At 42.6% G+C, this 18,804-nt stretch overlaps 1 protein-coding gene across 1 annotated transcript in view; it reads right to left on the reverse strand.

The window, feature by feature from the left end:
- LOC137622099 (uncharacterized) overlaps positions 1–14,424 on the reverse strand; it is a 170,957-nt gene extending 156,533 nt beyond the window's left edge. The window contains exon 1 of the mRNA XM_068352569.1: positions 14,289–14,424. Coding sequence (XP_068208670.1) covers positions 14,289–14,344 — 56 coding nt within the window. The 5' untranslated portion in view covers positions 14,345–14,424. The remainder of the gene's footprint in view (positions 1–14,288) is intronic.
- Between the last annotated feature and the right edge of the window lie 4,380 nt (positions 14,425–18,804).

Here is an 18,804-nt window from a genome sequence, read left to right on the forward strand (position 1 = left end):
CGTTGGATACGAACACCATCCAAACAAAGGCTTTGAGCTTATATGAGAATTTTGCTGCAAAGGAACCTAAAGACGACAACGGCAACCATGCTGAAGATGATGATGATGCAGATGATCCTCAACCAGGGACATCCACTGATTCCCAGCCTCAGAAACGTTTTTCCGCCAGCAAAGGATGGCTCGCGAAGTTTCAGAAACGCTTCGCCCTGAAAAGCGTTTCCCTGCATGGGGAGTCTGCTTCCGCTGACACTGCCGCTGCTGAAACTTACGTGAACCAGACGTTCAAGAATATTATCGCCGAAGGTGGATACAAGCCGGAACAAGTCTTTAATATGGATGAGACTGGCTTGTTTTGGAAGAGAATGCCGTCGCGAACTTTCCTGTTCAAAGAGGAAGCCAAAGCCTCTGGCTTTAAAGCATTCAAGGATCGCGTTACCCTCGTGATGTGTGGCAATGCTGCTGGATTTTTGTTAAAGCCAGGGCTTATTTATAAGTCGAAAAATCCTCGCACTTTGAAAAATAAAAATAAGAATCTCCTTCCCGTGTACTGGATGCATAATAAAAAAGCATGGATTACGAAGATGCTGACCTCCAACTGGTTCCATCAGTGTTTTATCCCGCAAGTCAGCAAATATCTCTTAGAGAAGGGCTTGCCATTCAAGATCCTTCTCCTTATGGATAACGCTGGTGGACACGCAACTGACCTGTCGCATGAGGGCATTCAGGTTGAGTTCCTGCCACCCAACACCACGTCATTAATTCAACCGATGGACCAGGGGGTTATCAGGCCGTTCAAGGCCCTCTACACGAAGAACACCTTGGCGGACCTCGTTGCGTGTGTGGATGCTGCCCAAGATGACGAGGATGAAGATTTTAACTTGAAGGCGTACTGGCGGCAGTACACCATAGCCACGTGCCTGCAGAATATTCAGAAGGCACTTCAAGAGATGAAACCTGCAACCGTGAATGCGAGCTGGAAGAAGTTGTGGCCCGATATTGTTTACGACGACAAGGGATTTACTCCGTCGGAAATCCAACACTCTGCAATACGCAAATCTGTGCAGTTGGCTGCCATAATTGGAGGTGACGGGTTTGGCGACATGACGACTGAAGACGTCGACGAGTTGTTGGACTGCCATTCCCAGCCCCTAACTGACGCAGACCTCGAAGACCTGACGAAATCGGCAAGTGAAGAAGAGAGTGATACCCAGGAAGAGACCCAAGAAAATGTCGAAGAAACGGGCTTAACATTAGAACGGCTTGCCAAGGCCTGCAACCATGCGAAGGAGTTGAAAGAAATGTTGCAAGAGTGGGACGAGGATATGGTTCGCTCGATGCAATTCTGCAACAAGATCGATGAAGACATGACTCCCTACAAAATGCTCTTGGATCGAAAAAAGAAGCAGCGGCAACAACTTCCGATCACAATGTTCTTCCAGCCTCGCAAAAAAGAGCCAGTTCCTCCTGCTAGTACGCCTTCGGAAGAAATTGAAGAAGTTTCCCAGGAAGAAGTTAAAGAGGTGTCCCAGGAAAAGACACCTCCGTCTGAAGAGACGTAAAATACTACCTGGCTGCACAGTAGAACACATCATCAGCTTCATCATCATCATTTCTACTGTGCAGCAAATTCATCGCCATCACCATTCAAGTTTTTCTTCAACTTCTTTCGTGGTGAGTACAGTAACAATCTTTATTTTTTACTTTAATATTCTTACTGTACATTCTAAAACTGTATTTGTGCCTGTTTTATAGTTTAGTACTGTACGTACTGTATGCATTAAGTTAAAGGGAAGGTTTTAAAAGTCTACATGTTGTAACCTATCATATTTTTTTTGTTTAAAATTTACATTTACGTACGGAAAACAATCTCTCTCTCTCTCTCTCTCTCTCTCTCTCTCTCTCTCTCTCTCTCTCTCTCTCTCTCTCTCTCTCGTAAATTGTTTTCCTGCTTTGCTACGTACAATACTGTATAAATTATATTTGTAAGGTAACATATTTTGTAAATGCTTTTACTGTAAATACTGTATGTACTGTATCATTATTTATCACTATCATCATGCGCGTTAAATGCCTTGTTTGTTCTGAGCGTGGTTGTTTACTGAGCGTACACGCCGTCGTTTCAGGCGGCGTCATAAAGAAAAACATTTCATTTGGAAGTCCTAAGAAAAATACGTAAACTAAAACATTGGTAATAAAAAAATCAACATAAAGTACAGTATAATCAATATAATCGATGCAAAAACTAACCTATACATATATGTGTACTGTACACTAAATGAGTTTGTTTCTTCATTATGATCAGAGATGAACGTAAACAAAACATTGGTTGCCATTTTTTATTGTGCTTTTTAGGTGTTTAGGAAACGCATGATATAAAATCGCCTTTAATATTTGTGCCTGTTTTAGTTTAGGGTGCTGTAGTACATGCATTAAGTGTTCTGTACATTAAAGGGTGGTTTGTTAACAGTACTACGTACAAGGGAAGGTTTTAAAAGTCAGAATATACATGTTAAATAAATAGGTAAATATGATGTCACTACTTCGCGGATTTTCACCTATTGCGCCCGCCTGGAACCTATCTACCGCGATAAACGAGGGTTCACTGTATTTCACTGACTCGGGCTCCCGAGGTGAGAGCAGAAAGAAAGATCACCTTTTGAGTCAAGTCTTTCAGAGGGCAAGATTCGTTGTCCAGGTTAGAGGCAAAATGGAGCACCTTATCGAGGGACCAGGTGATGGGTCTCGGTGGAGGTGCTGGACGGAGTCTAGCGCACGCCTTCGGGAGTTTATTGAAGATTTCGTTGGATAAATCTATTTGGAAGGCGTACAGAAGTGGTTTAGTCAAGGCTGATTTGCAGGTGGAAATCGTAGTGGCTGCTAAGCCTTGTCCATGAAGGTGAATAAAGAAGGACATGCAAAAATCTATAGAGATTTCCGTAGGGTTTTTTGCCTCGACGAAGGATACCCACTTCTTCCAGGATGATTCATATTGCTTTCTGGTAGACTTTGTCTTGTATTCCTCTAGGAAGTCTAAACTTTTCTTCGAGATCCCAAACCTTTCCTTCACGGCTAGGGAGAGAAAATCATGAGATGAAGGTCTTTGACTTTCTTTGATGAAGCGAAGACAGTCGACTTCTGCACCTGTTGGGAGAGAACTGGGCCCGGCAGGGGGATCAGCTTGGGCTGTAGCTCCAGGACCAGGGGAAACCAGTTGCTCCGAGGCCACTTGAGAGACACTAGGGCTGCTATCCCTTTGAAGGTTCTCAGTTTGGAGAGGACTTTCAGCAGAAGGTTGGGTGGAGGGAACAGGTAAATCTTGGACCATCTGTTCCAGTCCAGGGACATGGCATCCACTGCTTCCGTTTTGGGGTCCTCGTATGGGGCCACATATCGAGGAAGTTGCTTGTTGTCGCTCGTCGCGAAAAGATTGATCTGTAGTTCCGGGACTTGACGAGAGATGAAGGAGAATGATCATGCATTTAGGGACCATTCCGACTCTATGGGGCTTGTCCTTGATAGAGCGTCCACCGTTACGTTGCGGAATCCTTGTAGGTGAACGGCAGATAAGTGCCACTTCTTCCTGTCCGCCAGGCGGAAGATGAGTAATAGCACCTGGTTTATGTGGGGCGATCTCGAGCCCTGAAGGTTGAGACATCTGACTACTACCAAGCTGTCCAGAGTTAGATGGATGTGTATCGAGGGACGCGGGGATAATTTCTTCAGGGTGAGAAGAACCGCCATGGCCTCCAAGATGTTGATGTGAAACGTCTTGAATAAGGGAGACCATGTTCCTTGAACCTGTCGTTGATGGGAGTGACCCCCCCAACCCTCCAGAGAGGCGTCCATGTGGATGTTGATCGATGGAGGCGGAGGTTGAAGAGGGATGGATCTTTTCAAGTTCCTTGCTTCTGACCACGGTCTTAGAAGGGAGCGAAGCCTGTTCGGTAGGGGACTATTGAGATCTCTTCAAGTGATGGATGCGTTTCGTCTCCACACTCCTGAGGCATCCTTTAGCTGTGCTCGTAGCACTGGGTTTGTCACTGAGGCGAACTGTAGGGAGCCGAGTACTTGCTCCTGCTGTCGTCTTGAGATCCGTTTGGACTTGAGAAGTCTTCTGACAGACCCGGCTATTTCTTTCCTTTTCTTCAGTGGGATGGAAAGGCGGTGTGACTGAAGATTCCAATGGATTCCTAACCATTGGAACTTCTGAGCTGGAGCGAGGCGAGACTTCTTGGTGTTTATCTTGAAACCCAGATGTTCCAGGAACTGGGTCACTTTGCTGCAAGCTCTCAAACATTCTTCTGGTGATGTCGACCAGACCAGCCAGTCGTCGAGGTAGGCCATCACTTGGACGCCCTGAAGGCGTAGCTGGTGGACGATTGTGTCTGCTAGCTTGGTGAAGATTCTCGTAGCCACGTTGAGCCCTAAGGGCATGGCTCTGAAGGCGTAGCTTCTTCTTTGGAGCCGGAATCCTAGGTAGGAAGAAGTGTGGTGGTTCATTGGGATGTGCCAGTAGGTGTCCGCCAGATCTATTGAGACCGTGTAGGCCTTGTGAGGCAGTAGGGCTCTTATTTGTTGAAGAGTCAGCATCTTGAAATTTTTGTTCGCAATGAACTTGTTGAGGGGGGACAAGTCGAGAATGACTCTGAGCTTGTCCGAGTCCTTCTTGGGAACACAAAATAGTCTTCCTTGGAACCTGGAGGACTTTACCCTCTTGATCACCTTCTTGTTCAAGAGTTCTAGGACATATTCTTCCAAGATGGGGGTTGATGGCTGGAAGAATTGGTTGAAGGTTGGAAGTGGTTGCGTCCAGCTCCAACCTAGGCCCTTCTTGATGATGCTGTGTGCCCAAGGATCGAAGGTCCAACGATCCTGAAAGTGGCGGAGTCTTCCTCCCACCGGAAGCATTTCATTGCTTCTGGTTTCCCGAGGGTTTGCCACCTCGGCCGCTAGCTCCCCTTCCTCCTCTGCCCCTGGAGGGGCGGCAAGAGGAGTCTCTGCCGGAGCCTCTACCTCTAGGACGAAAGGTAGTGGATGGTCGTTCATAGGCAGGGGTGAAGACCGGTGATTGGGACACCACCGGCTGGGGGACCAACTGAAAAGTCTCTTGTGGTTGTGTAACCACTTGGGGAGTAGCGGGAGCCGGAAACTGGCGTTTCGGTTGACACTGCTGGGATCTTGGCTTGGAAGATTTCCTCTTAGTCTGAGGGCCTTCTTCCTGACAGGATTTCCTTTTGCAGGACATGCCCCACTTATTGAGAAGGTTCCGGTTCTCAGAAGCAGCTTTGTCCACGATCTCTTGCACCAGAGCTGTTGGGAAGAGATGTTTGCCCCAGATGTTGGAGGAGATTAGCTTCCGGGGTTCGTGTTTTACTGCCGCGTTGGCAAACACGAATTCTCTGCAGGCTCTCCGGGCCTTGATGAAGCTATACAGGTCCTTCATCACAGTCACTAGGTGGGTCTTCGCGAGAACCATATACAAATCTGGGACCCTAACGTCCCCGGCCATGACTTCAAGCTGAATTTGATGAGACAGGGAGGCAGCTAGTCTCTCCTTGGTCTCCTGCTCTCGACGAAGAAGGTGGTTGTTCAGCTTCGGAAGATCTTCGTTGAACTGACGGCCAGCCGCGTCAGGTTCCAGTTTCCCGACCGTGAAAGTAAACTGGATATCTTTCCAGAATCTGTTGTTGGGGAGAAGGGCGAGGGAGAGAGGCCTACACTCCTCCAAGGTAGGGCAGGGCTTTCCTTCCTCCACCGCCTTCATGACCGCATGAAAGGCCTTTTCTACGAAGGGAAAGGTCGCAGTAGAGGGAGCAAGAAAGGATGGGTGTTTCTTGTTCAATGCCAACATCTTAGTTGGTAAAACCTAGGCTCTTAAGACATTCTGCCAGCATGGCTTGGGCTTTCGAGTGATCGAACATGATCACTTCTTTGGGTTCGGTCTCTTCCTTGGAGGCCGGTTCGGACCTGAGCCGGACGTAACAGTCCGGGTAAGCCTCAAAGCTGGAGAAGAATTCCACTTCTTCCAAGAGGATGGACCCAAGCCTATCATTGATGAAGATCTTGCCAGTTGTAATTGGCATATGCTCGGCGTACCTCCAAGGGTTAGACTCCGAGCAGGGGGGAAGATCCTTGACCGAGATCTTCTTCGGTAGTTTCATACCCAAAAGATGAACTTTGAGCTCCTCTTGGTTCTTACGGAGCTTTTTGTCCATCAGTGCCACCAATACCCGGATGGCATCTTCGGTGGGGGGCAGCAGGGGTTGCGAGGTGGCGGAGGTAGAGGGGACTGGCTCCTCGACCACAACAGGGGTTACTGGAGGTGTTTGGGCGACCTCGCTCTCCGAATCAGGTAACTCCACCTGATCATCATCTTCCTCCAGATCCTCACCCATGAGGGTCCTCTCGGTGTTGTCGGAGACTTCCGACATCATCTCCACCTCGTCGAGATGACACTTTCGGAGTGTAGCCGAAATGTCAGGTTCAACCACTAGTTGGACGCAGGGAATCTGATCCTGGGGAATCACAGACTCCAAAAGAGCTTTTGGGAAAAGCAAGGCCCTCATCTTCTCATTGGGGAGATAAGGCCCGATGGCGTTCTTCTGGAAACCGCGCACCCACTTGCGCAGTTCCTGGCCTCCGCGGACGGAGGGTTATCGAATGCCTCATCAAGAAGACCTTTGCAGGTTGAACAGGGCTGCGGATCCCAGTACTTGAGATTACCCTTTTTTGCTGCACAGGGGGCGTGGGTCTGGCACGCCTTATGCCCGTAGAAGTCCGGGCGGCGAACTCCGCAGAAGGAGCTCTCACACTTCACGTTCTCCTCCTGTAAAAGAAAAAGATCATGAGTACATGGAAGACATAGTTATGGCTTACATTACTCTTAAGATTAAGATTCACTAATCTGTAGAATTGGTTTTATGTGAGCTAGAAAGGAAGTAGGAAGACACATACTTGTGAGTTCCGTCCAGCCGGTTACCGTGACCTTTTCTGCAGTCAATTCCCTAGAACCTGAGGTTCTAAAGGAGGGAATAGTATCCTTATGGATGAGGCAAACTTAGGCTTCCTTATAAAGGAATTGTCTACAGAGTGGAGAGGATCTGAAATCATTCAGAACCTTACCTTACCTTATTGCCTTATTTTTTGTTTGGGTTCCCACAGGTCCCTCAGTGTGAGGCACTTCATATATCCACCAGATAGTTGCTAATGCATCTTCCGGTGTATTTTGCATCTTCCAGTCTTGGATGGTCTGGGATGCATCTTAGGTATTTATCGAGCTTATTCTTAAACACATCTACGCTCACTCCTGATATGTTTCTTAGATGAGCTGGCAGCACATTAAATAGTCGCTGCATTATCGATGCTGGTGCGTAGTGGATTAATGTCCTGTGCGCCTTTCTTAGTTTACCTGGTATATTTTTTGGCACTATTAATCTACCTCGGCTTGCTCTTTCTGATATCTTTAGCTCCATGATGTTTTCAGTAATTCCTTCTATTTGCTTCCATGCTTGTATTATCATGAAGCGTTCTCTTCTCCTTTCTAGACTGTATAGTTTTAAAAATTGCAGTCTTTCCCTGTAGTCAAGGTCCTTAACTTCTTCTATTCTAGCAGTATAGGACCTTTGTACACTCTCTATTTGCGCAATATCCTTTTGGTAGTGTGGGTACCATATCACATTGCAGTACTCGAGTGTACTACGTACATAAGTTTTGTAAAGCATAATCATGTGTTCAGGGAGAAAAAGGGGGAAAATAGGACAAACCCCCTTTTATTTGGGTAGGTCCCGGCAAGAGACTGCACTGAGAAGCACAGAGTATGCTGGAAATATTGTACTGTACAACCGTACACCCCAGCCACTGTTTTTAAGGTATGAAATACCAAAGAAAGAGCGGTCAGGCTATCCGGCTGTATTAGATCAACTGCCGGCACGGGGCCGGCAGCCGGGGGGAGGGGTGCTTGTCCATGGAAGCCGCAGGAGCGGCGCCGGCGGCCGGTCCGGCGGGGTGAATCCATCTGAGGCTACATACTGAGCAGCAGAGAGCTAGGAGACGCATAGGAAGGCGATCGCCGGCACGGCGGCGGCCTCCGGCAGCCGGCGCGGGTGAACCTAGCTGGTTGCATAAGATGGAGGGGAGGGTTACCTGAGATGATGGCGGTAGCGTTGGCCCCCAGCAGCCGGCAGGCTGCCGCCCTAGGTAATCCTCAGATAGGAACATCCTATGAAGTAGGAAGGTCACCTGGGGTGTCGGCGGCAGTGGACCGGCACCATGATAGGAGAGAGAAAGGTAAGGAGGGAGTAGGGAAGGGTAATGCCCCATACCCGACCGGCTTCCCTCCGGAAGGAGTGCTCTCATGATAGGAGGGGATACGCCTATCATCCGGCGGTAGGGAGCCGGCAGACGGCTGGATGCCTGTGGTAATCCAAGGGAGGATCAGAGGACACTCAAAAAGGAGAGAGGGAGATCTTCCGCCGGCACTACACCCATAGTTCGACTATGAGGGTGAAGCGTAGCAGAGCGGCCAGCCAAGCAGAGGAGCACAGCCTAACCTACAACTCTCCCCACAGTGTGAAGGCAAGCCAACACAAAGGGATAGAGTGGGGAGAGGGATAGAGTGGGGAGGGGGTTAGGGGTCTTTGAGGGAGCAGAAGGGGGCACAACCCTAAAGCTCCCAAGGGGTGGGGGGAATCTGTTAGGTGCTACACTACCCAGGCAGGAGAGAAACGCTCTCCAACCCTAGGGGAGGTTAGCTCAGAGTAGGCACAGCACTGGCGTACTGTCCTAAACTATAATAATACAGAATCCCCCAAAGCCTAACCTAAACTAGGAGAGTCTTCTGCTAGATTAGGGAGGGCTGGGAAGACATATCGCTAGGCTAAAGGGAGGAAGGGACGTGTCCCAACCAAGTGCAGTCTAGTGGGAAGAGCAGAGTCCTTCCACCTTCAGTCTCAGTCGTTACCTTAAGGGAAATGCGTACCCTAAAGGTGGACTGGGATGAACGATAGGTACTCTGGGGTTCTGTCCGAGGTCCCCCCATATACTATGGTAGGGAAGAGGGAAGAACGATCTAGCCTAACCTACCCGAAAATTATTCCGGGTAAGGGGGCAAGATATAGCAAAGCTACCCAGAGGAAGGTTACCCGAAGATAACAGGGGAGATAAGGAAGCATACAAGGGCCCCAACGTTGGGTTAGGGGAGTGTGACATGGATGGACCAGGCACGGTCCCTTGTATGGTCCCTAGAAGGCGAAAGTACATGTGCAACACTGAATCTTGTATATGTTTAAGAATGCCTATATCTTCATTAACATTAACACTAGAAACACTTATTATATCATGCAGAAGTAAACATGAACACTAGGCTGCGGCCTAGGCTAGGCTAGAAGTCTAGCATGGGGTCGGCTAACTAAGAACTCCGAAGAATACCATCGGCATAATATAACTAATTCCTAGCAATGAAGACTAAATAACTAATGATATTAATTAGTTATAAGACAGGGAGGGCTGTTCTGGCTAACTAAATAAAGAATGCGAGGCGAACAGCGGAGTCATAAAATGGCGCCTCCGGGCAAGGCACAGCTCTGCCACAAAACACAAGATTTAAGGGTAAAAAATCATTACTTTACGGCCAGAGCTTATTTAAACAATACAAGAACCTGGTACTCAACTTTCCAGAAGAAGGCGAGGCTGAAGGTTGCGACATGGCTAATGATGCAAAAGATAAATTGCGATGACTGGGAAAAACCAACTGTTGTAGAAAGCTACAGGAATAGGAATGAGGACGGACGTGACGTCACACAGTATGGCAGACAGCTATGGCCGCTGTTTGTTTACGTTGCGAGTACCGTAACAGTAACGAAGGAGGGTAACTTTGGAGCGGCTCCTCAGTTATCTCGCCACCTTTCCCCCTCGAAGCGTAAACGCTATGTGGGGTGCATATAGCCATGTGGCGTGTTAATGCATGCGTCCCCTGTTAATATATGATATCCTAGAGGGAAACATTTAGGGTACTCGCGCCAGAAGTTAGAATTCTGTGAAACCTTTAGTTTAATTCTCTGGGAATATCTACTGTAGTCATATATACCCTAAGGAAGCTACTGAAGGAACTTTCCATCAGGACGACATGGCTTGAGCCCAAAAAGGTAAGTCATTCCTGAATAGTCATTATATGTGTTTTGTGACCGGGGAACTTCTAGGTTTGGTTAGTTGGGTTTGTTGGGTTCTGTGCCCTTTTTGTAGTTTTTACATATTGTGTAACACTTATATGGAAAATTTATGTAAAATACGTATGGAATATCTATCATTACTATTGCTAGTAATGTCACCGTACCGCTGGTAACTCTGTGTATCATTCGTAACATGGAGAATTTTACCGTTTTCAGTAAATACCTGAGGTTTGTGACCTGTCATACTACTAGGTTAGGTTAGGTGGGTTTGTTAGGTTCTGTGCCCTTTTTGTACTTTTTATATATTGAGTAAAACTTATATGGACAAATTATTTAAAATACGTATGGATATATCTATCATTGCTATCGTTAGTAATGTCATCGTGCCGTTGGTAACTCTGTGTACCATTCGTCATCGTTTGTAACACTGTGTATCATTGGTAACGTTGTGTATCATTGGTAACGTTGCTAATGTTATCGTTCGCAGTACATTCATAAGGGAAGTGACACCGTTGAACAAGTGCTTTTATTTAAATATTTTAACACAACATATATGACAACAGTAATTATATTTAGCCATTTTAACAGAAAATATGTTTTCCTGTAGGAAATAACATGATTTAACCGGTTTTCACCTTTATTTCATCCGTAATAACAGAAACCAATTCGGCAACTTAAACATAGTCGAATTGGTCGATATGTTTGTTTCCGGTTGAAATGAAGGTCAAATTCGGTTAAATCTCGTTATTTACTATAGGAAATCATATATTTTCTGTTCGAAATCACACCCTGTAATACAATACAAATTTACCTCAGAATGACATATTTCTGAGCTAGGTTAGGTGGTTTCATTGTAGTGTATTACAGGGCAATGTAACCTAGGAAATCAACTACTTTTTCTTATAGAAAAAATTACGCTCTCTTCGAAAATAACACTCGTTCCCGTCGCAAATGAATAGTTTCAGAAATATATATACATCTATATCTTACGATAATGGGGGACCCCCAGTGGGAACTCGGGGTTTTGGGTGGGGAAAACATACTGGGGAATCGATATATAAACGTAAACCAAGCCTTTTCATCTCTATACATTACCTTGTTGTATGTATTATAACCGGAGAAAAATACAAAACAGTATAACTGGATAAACTTTGGAGGAACCGTTTCAAAGATTATTTCATGAAAAAATACAGTAACCAGTGCTGCCAACGTCTGATGTAGATCAAATGTTAGCATTCCATGCTAACATTAGCACCCATTTGTACGTACGTTCGTGCATACCAGTTTTCGGTCTGCGCAAATATCACTCCCCTGCGCAGAAGTTTTCCCTCCTCCCCCAATTACTCTTTTTATTATCGTATTATTATCTCATTTTATATTCCCATTCAATATTATTTATCATACATTCCATTTTATCTTCCTATATTGGGTTTATTTGTTTGGTTATTTCCTTTTCTCTCCCCAGTTTCACATAAATACTTGCTCTGGACTAGTTTCCCTATCCAGTTCATTCAGGGTAAAATCATCTCATTTTATATTCCCATTCAATATTATTTATCATTCATTCCATTTTATCTTCCTATATTGTTTTTATTTCTTTTCTTTGGTTATTTCCTTTTCACTCCTCTGTTTCCCATTAATACTTTCTCTGGACTAGTTTCCCTATTTAGTTCATTCATGTTTACCCGCTAGTCTTCTTTGTTTTTCCCTTAACCAATCACCAACCTATGCCTATTCAGATATCTCCCTACCCCCCCCCCCCCTTCCTTTATCTCTTTGAGAGGTCTGTTCATACCCTTTCCTCCAATGCCTTTTTCGTTGTAACCTTTGACCTGGTAAGACGTGCGTCATTTCAAGTGCGATTTATTTTTTCGTATTTTTCGATGGAGGAAGTTATAGAAACTTGTAACGGCTGCAGTATTCCGTACCTAAAAGCAGTGGCTAAATTCCATGGTGATTTTTATGATTCTTCAGTTAATGTTGATTATTTCCTTAAATCACACAACATTATTCCTCAACGTTTACAGTGCCCCAAGTGCCGTTCTGTTTTATCTTATAGGAAAGTCATTCACGTGTTTTATTGCAATTCTGAATCCATCATACCTAAAACTAAGAAGAAACGTCATTGTGGTTATACCGTTACTGCCTATAAAGGTACATTTTTGGGCAAAAGTCGTCTACCCCCATGGAAGATAATATTATTAGCCAACCACTTTTTGCATAAACATTCGGACCATGAGACCCTCATGCATGGTATCGACATATCTTCGAAAACTAGTGTCGATTGGAGAAGTTTCTGTTCCGAGGTTACCGAATACTTCTTCAATAATCAAGAGGCGATTGGTGGTGATGGAGTAACAGTTGAAATAGACGAATCTCATTTTTGTAAAGCTAAATACAACCGTGGTAGACCGTTAAGTGTCATAGGGGTCTTTGGGGGGTATTGAAAGTGTATCAAAGAAATTTATCATTATCCCTTTAGTTCCCCCCCCTTTCTACTAAACGAGATGCTGCTACTCTAATTCCCCTCATTCAGAAATATATTAAACCTGGTAGTGTTATTATCAGTGATAAGTGGGCTGCATACAACTCACTTTCGGAAATTGGTTACGAACATAAGTCTATTAATCATTCGGAACATTTCGTTGACCCCCTAGACCCAACCATCCATATTCAAAATATAGAACGGCTCTGGAGAGAAGTGAAGGAGTGGGTTCAGAGACCTGGAATGAAGACTGAATATTTCAAGCAATATTTTTTCAGGTTCTTTTTTACCCACTACTATCCAGAATATACGTTACTGCACCACTTCTTCATTACTGCCAGTCGCCTCTACCCTCCTTTACAACAACAGACAATGGACCCCCTCGACCCACAAGACCCCCATCCATCCACATCCCAGTCATAGGAGTTAATCCGTCAGTCTCACCCTCCCGTGACCCTGAAGTTTCGTCGTTTTCTTCATAAAAGTAAGTCATTCCTCAATAGTCATTATATGTGTTTTGTGACCGGGGTACTTCTAGGCAAGGTTAGGTGGGTTTGTTAGGTTCTGTGGCCTTTCTGTACTTTTTATATATTGTTTAATAGTTATATGGAAAAATTATTTAATATACGTATGGAAATATTTAGCATTTTCGACCGCTAGTAATGTCATCGTGTCGTTAGTAACTCTGTGTACCATTCGTCATCGTTGGTAGTACTGTGAATCAAAGTAAGTCATTCCTCAATAGTCATTTTATGTGTTTTGTGACCGGGGTACTTCTAGGCAAGGTTAGGTGGGTTTGTTAGGTTCTGTGCCCTTTTTGTACTTTTTATATACTGTGTAATACTGTAGTTATATGGAAAAATTATTTAATATACGTATGGAAATATTTAGCATTTCTACCGCTAGTAATGTCATCGTGTCGTTGGTAACTCTGTGTACCATTCGTCATCATTGGTAGTACTGTGAATCATTGGTATCGTTGCTAATGTTATCGTTCTCAGGACATTCGTAAGAGAAGTGACAACGTTGAACAAGTTCTTATATTTAAATATTTTAACACAACATATATGTCAACAGTGATAATATTTGGTAAATTTGTTTTGTATTACAGGGTGTGATTTTCGCACAGGAAATATATGATTTCCTTCATTTCATCCGTAATAATATCAACCAATTCGTCAACTTAAGGTTAGTCGGATTGGTTGATCTGTTTGATTCCGGTTGAAATGAAGGTCAAATTCGGTTAAATCACGTTATTTACTATAGGAAATCATATATTTTCTGTGAGAAAATCACACCCTGTAATACAATACAAATTTAGGTTTACTAGTCAGGGAGAAACTAGACGTCAATCACCTGTCTGGCAAACAGTCGTCAAACCAGGTTAAGACTTTCGTCAAACCAGGTTAGGTCAAGTCTTATCTTAAAATTAATTATATGAACGTTGTAGGATGAAAGAATTATAGAGTAACTTTGTAAATTGAAATACATCGTATACTGTAGGCTACTAGTGGTTTAATTCTAAATTGAGATATCCTATGACCTAAGGAATACCTGATGAAGGGGCATATGGCCTACACTTTATCCATTTTGAATATCCACAGTGTTTATTCTGAATATACGGTTTGTTTACAAACCTTTGAATCCACGAAGTTAAGGGCCTCTTCACTGCAATGTATATTTGATAATACATGCATGGTAACACCGTCTAAAATACATTACTACTGATCAAAAGTCACAACAATGGCGTGTCGACTCTCGGATGCAAGTCAGAGCCTCCAGACTCCAGAGGTGTCACAGCCAGTGTTGCCAGATAAGTTTGTATAAAAATCCCCAAAACTCATGATAAAAAATCCCCAAAACAACCTAAAAAACCCATTTCCACAAATATATTCTCTTGTCTTGATCATGTAGGCTTTACTAATACATAAATTACTCAATATACTAATTGCATCAATATAAAGGTTTACTCATCTTTGTTTCTTCTTCATGGAAATTTGTACAGAATTCACCATTGTACACCATTCACCAGAATCCTTCCTCTTCTTCCTTTCGAATTTAGTAAAAATGAGACAAAACAAAGATTTAAAAATGATAAACATTAACAGTGGCTGATAAAATACAATATAAGTTTTTTACATAGTTCATTCAAGAAATTAGAATACCGTAACCTGTAGTTAATATTTCTATCAACCATTCGGTGCCCCGTAACATATTCAAATAACATCCATGTTCCCAAACCTAAACTCTCTCTCTCTCTCTCTCTCTCTCTCTCTCTCTCTCTCTCTCTCTCTCTCTCTCTCTCTCTCTCTCTCTCTCTCTCATAAAAATAGCTGATAATAAGATCACGCAAGTTTCATATAAAATCAATATGAAAAATTAGTTTCTAATGCATTTTAAAATTTCCCTTATATCATTGACGAGGTCAACCTGTTGGGCAATGTTGATAATTTTTCTAATGAAAATACTGGAGATGAAGCAGTCACAAGGGTACAAAACCTCTACAAATTTTTTGATAAATACAGTGACTCAGAAAATAAATTAATATATTAGTATCCGTTGTAGTAATAGTAACTAGAATCAAGCTGTCATTTGCAAATATGTAAGTAAATTATTAACGAAAAAGCAGAACACATAACTCCTTGGTTCAATTGAGGGATATCAGAATTGAAATGGCTTAGCTGGTAGTTTGTTTTTACTATTTTGAGAAATATGGGCTAATATATATATATATATATATATATATATATATATATATATATATATATATATATATATATATATATATATCATCATCTACGTCTATTGATGCAAAGGGTATCGGTTAGATTTCCCCCAGAGGTCTCTATTTTGAACTTTCAATTCAATAATTCTCTATTCATCATCTCCTATTTCATGCTTCATAGTCCTCAGCAATGTAGGGCCGGGGACTTCCAACTCTTCTAGTACCATGTGGAGCCCAGTTAAACGTTTGGTGAATTAATCTCTCTTGGGGGAGTGCGAAGAGCATGCCCAAACCATCTCCATCTACCACTTACCATGATTTCATCTACATATGACACTCAAGTAATCTCTTTTAGAGTTTCATTTCTAATCCTGCCCTTCCATTTAACTCCCAATATTCTTCTGGGGGCTTTGTTCTCAAATCTACAAAATCTGTGAGATGTTACACTGTCATACCACGACTCGTGTCCATGCAGTAACAGTTATCTTCCTAAACTGATATATAGCATGATTTTTATAAGTAATGTTAGACGACTTTATGTCCAAATTTTACTTAACCTAGCCATTGTCTGATTTGCTTTTTCTATCTATCATTAAAATCCAATTCTAAAGACTGTATTAAAGATTAGAGTTCCTAAATATCTAAATTATTCTACTGCATTAATCCTTTCTCCTTCGAGTAATATTACATCTTCCATTGCATATTCCGTTCTCATCATCTCTGTCCGCGTCAATGACCTTCAATATCAGGATGCCAGGAAACTTCAAATCAATCAATCAATCATCATCTCTGTCTTTCTTCTATTTATCTTGAGCCAAAACTCATGTGATATTTCATGCATTCTTTTCTGGCAAGGAAGCTTTGCAAGTCCTGTGGTGTTCTGTTAATAAGGACAGCATCATCAGCATACTCTAGGTCAGCTAATTTCCTGTTGCCAATCCATTCCAATCCTTCTCCACCATCCCCCACTGTTTTATGTATTACAAAATCTATTAGGAGGATAAGCAACATAGGAGAGAACATATTCCCTTGGAGTACTCCACTGTTTCCTGGAAATGCATTTGATAGGATTCCATTAACATTAACTTTGCACTTGCTATGCTCATGAAAAGATTTAAGCAAATTTACTTATGTAAAGGCAACCCCATAATAGCACAGGACTCTCCACAAAAATGGCCTGTGCACACTATCGAAGGCATTTTCATAGTCCGCGAATGCCATCAATAGTGGATTTCTATATACTACACATTGCTGTACAACGTGTCTTAAAATGAAAATTTGGTCAGTACAACTTTTACCGTTTCTAAATCCTGTGTGTTCATAACAGCTTTTCGTCAATCTTCCTTTCTAGTCTCTTTAGAATATGCATACAATATATTTTCATGACAACTGACGTAAGTGTGATGCCTCTGTAATTAAAGTAATCAGTCATATCTTTTTTTTTTTCCATACAGAGTTAAAGAAACATAATCAATCCTGAGATCCAGATGTTGAGGAGCCACTGTCCTTAACCTACTTACAATCATACTTTGAGTTTTGTTAGGATTTAACTTAATACCCCATAATTAGCACCAGGCACTAACTTTACCTAGATCTCTATTAAAGGATTCAGCAACCCCAGGTCTACAGTCAGGAGATGGAATTGATGCAAAGAGTGTAGCATCATGAGCATATGCAACAAGGTTGTTTTCTAGGCCAAACCACATGTCATGTGTATATAGTATGAAAAGTAATGGGCCAAGAACACTACCCTAAAAAACACCAGATATCACATTCCTATACTCACTGTGATGCCTATCAACAATAACTCTTTGCAATCTATTACTTAAAAATTCAATAATGATGCCAAGAAAAAACTCACCCACTCCCAACTGTTTGTGTTTGAAAACAAGGGCCTCATGATTAACACGGTCAAAGGCAGCACTAAAATCAAGTAAAAAAGGATAAGAATGCTATGAAAATGAAGAATGATAGCTTCCCTATATATTTAGGCATTACATTAGACTGAACACTATCGTTTAGGAAGCATGAAAGGAAAGTAAAGGAGAAGGTAACTACCAGAAATAACCTCCTAAGCCGACTTCCCATTTCAAATTGGAGAACAAATCCTCAAACCCTAAGAAAAGCAGCTCAGGGATTCAACCGCTCCACTGTCGAATACTGTTCACTAGTCTGGGAAAGGTCATGTCATTCCCATACAGTTGACGCTGACTCAAGCATGTCGGATAATTACTGGTGCCTTAAGACTAACAGCCGTTCCAGTACTCTATAGACTGGCAGGCATTGCATCAACAAACATCCACCAAACAGCACATTCAAAGACCCAAAAATATAATCAAGAGAATAATGAATGGCACACGCTCTATGACCACCGGGTGGTTAGACAAAGATTGAAATCCATCAAGAGCTTCATAACCACCACTAGCCTTCACCCCATGGAATCAGCTACTTACTGCCTAGGATGCTGAAGAGAAACAGACCACTGCCCACATGGTGAGGCCATCCAGAGCCCATGTAAGTCTCTTCCCCATGGAACAAAAAACTGTAGAAAGGATTGGGTTACTCTTAATCAAAGACAGTACAGGGAAGACAGCAACATCGCTTGGATTTCTGTGAACATTTGGCCCCTTTAGTAGGGTGCGTCGCAACAGATGGCGCTGCACCTGTCGTCTACTACTTGCTTACTCAAGTCAGCATTGCCAGAGGGAAAAAATTTACCAGAGTTCTTTTCAAACTATAATGGGCGTTTTTTTATCAGACATGATACAAATATATGCTACACTCTGAATAAAACAAAATTTAGCATTAAAAAAAAGGTCACTTAAGCTCATGACTTTGTTGTATTTCCATCTTTCTCAGGGGAATTTGGGATCTAGCAATCTGGTAACACTAACAAAAGTCTTCAAAAAAATTGTAGCTATGCCATCGCCATATGTAAAACAAGAAGCATATGTTGAATATATTGCCGTTCAAGCATAAACTACCATTTAATGGAGCATTTTTTCCTCCCATTTATCAATGCAAAGTTAACTTAATCAAAGTCCGAGATTATACATTGAAACAGGTCCTAATAGAGACTAAGGCCACATCGAGAGGCCCTTATTTTACTAATATAAGTGCAAACTCGTACCTCTAGAAACAAAAATCACATTAAATGCAGAAAAATTAGTGCATCTTTTCTGACCATATCTCTATATGGTATGGGAAAAATTTGACAAGCCTAAGAAATTATTAGACCATCCACAACTAATCTTCTCCCCCTCCTAGTTTATTCTTAGGCACATGTCCTATTTCGGATATGTGTTTTTCACATATTCTGTAAGTTATATTTGTAATATTATATGTACATGAAATACACAGCCTAACCTTAACTTGCATTTTGTAAATGAACAAGCAACAAGCTATATATGTATGAAAAAGAATATAGG

This window comes from Palaemon carinicauda, chromosome 28, assembly GCF_036898095.1.
Source record: "Palaemon carinicauda isolate YSFRI2023 chromosome 28, ASM3689809v2, whole genome shotgun sequence".
NCBI lineage: Eukaryota > Metazoa > Arthropoda > Malacostraca > Decapoda > Palaemonidae > Palaemon > Palaemon carinicauda.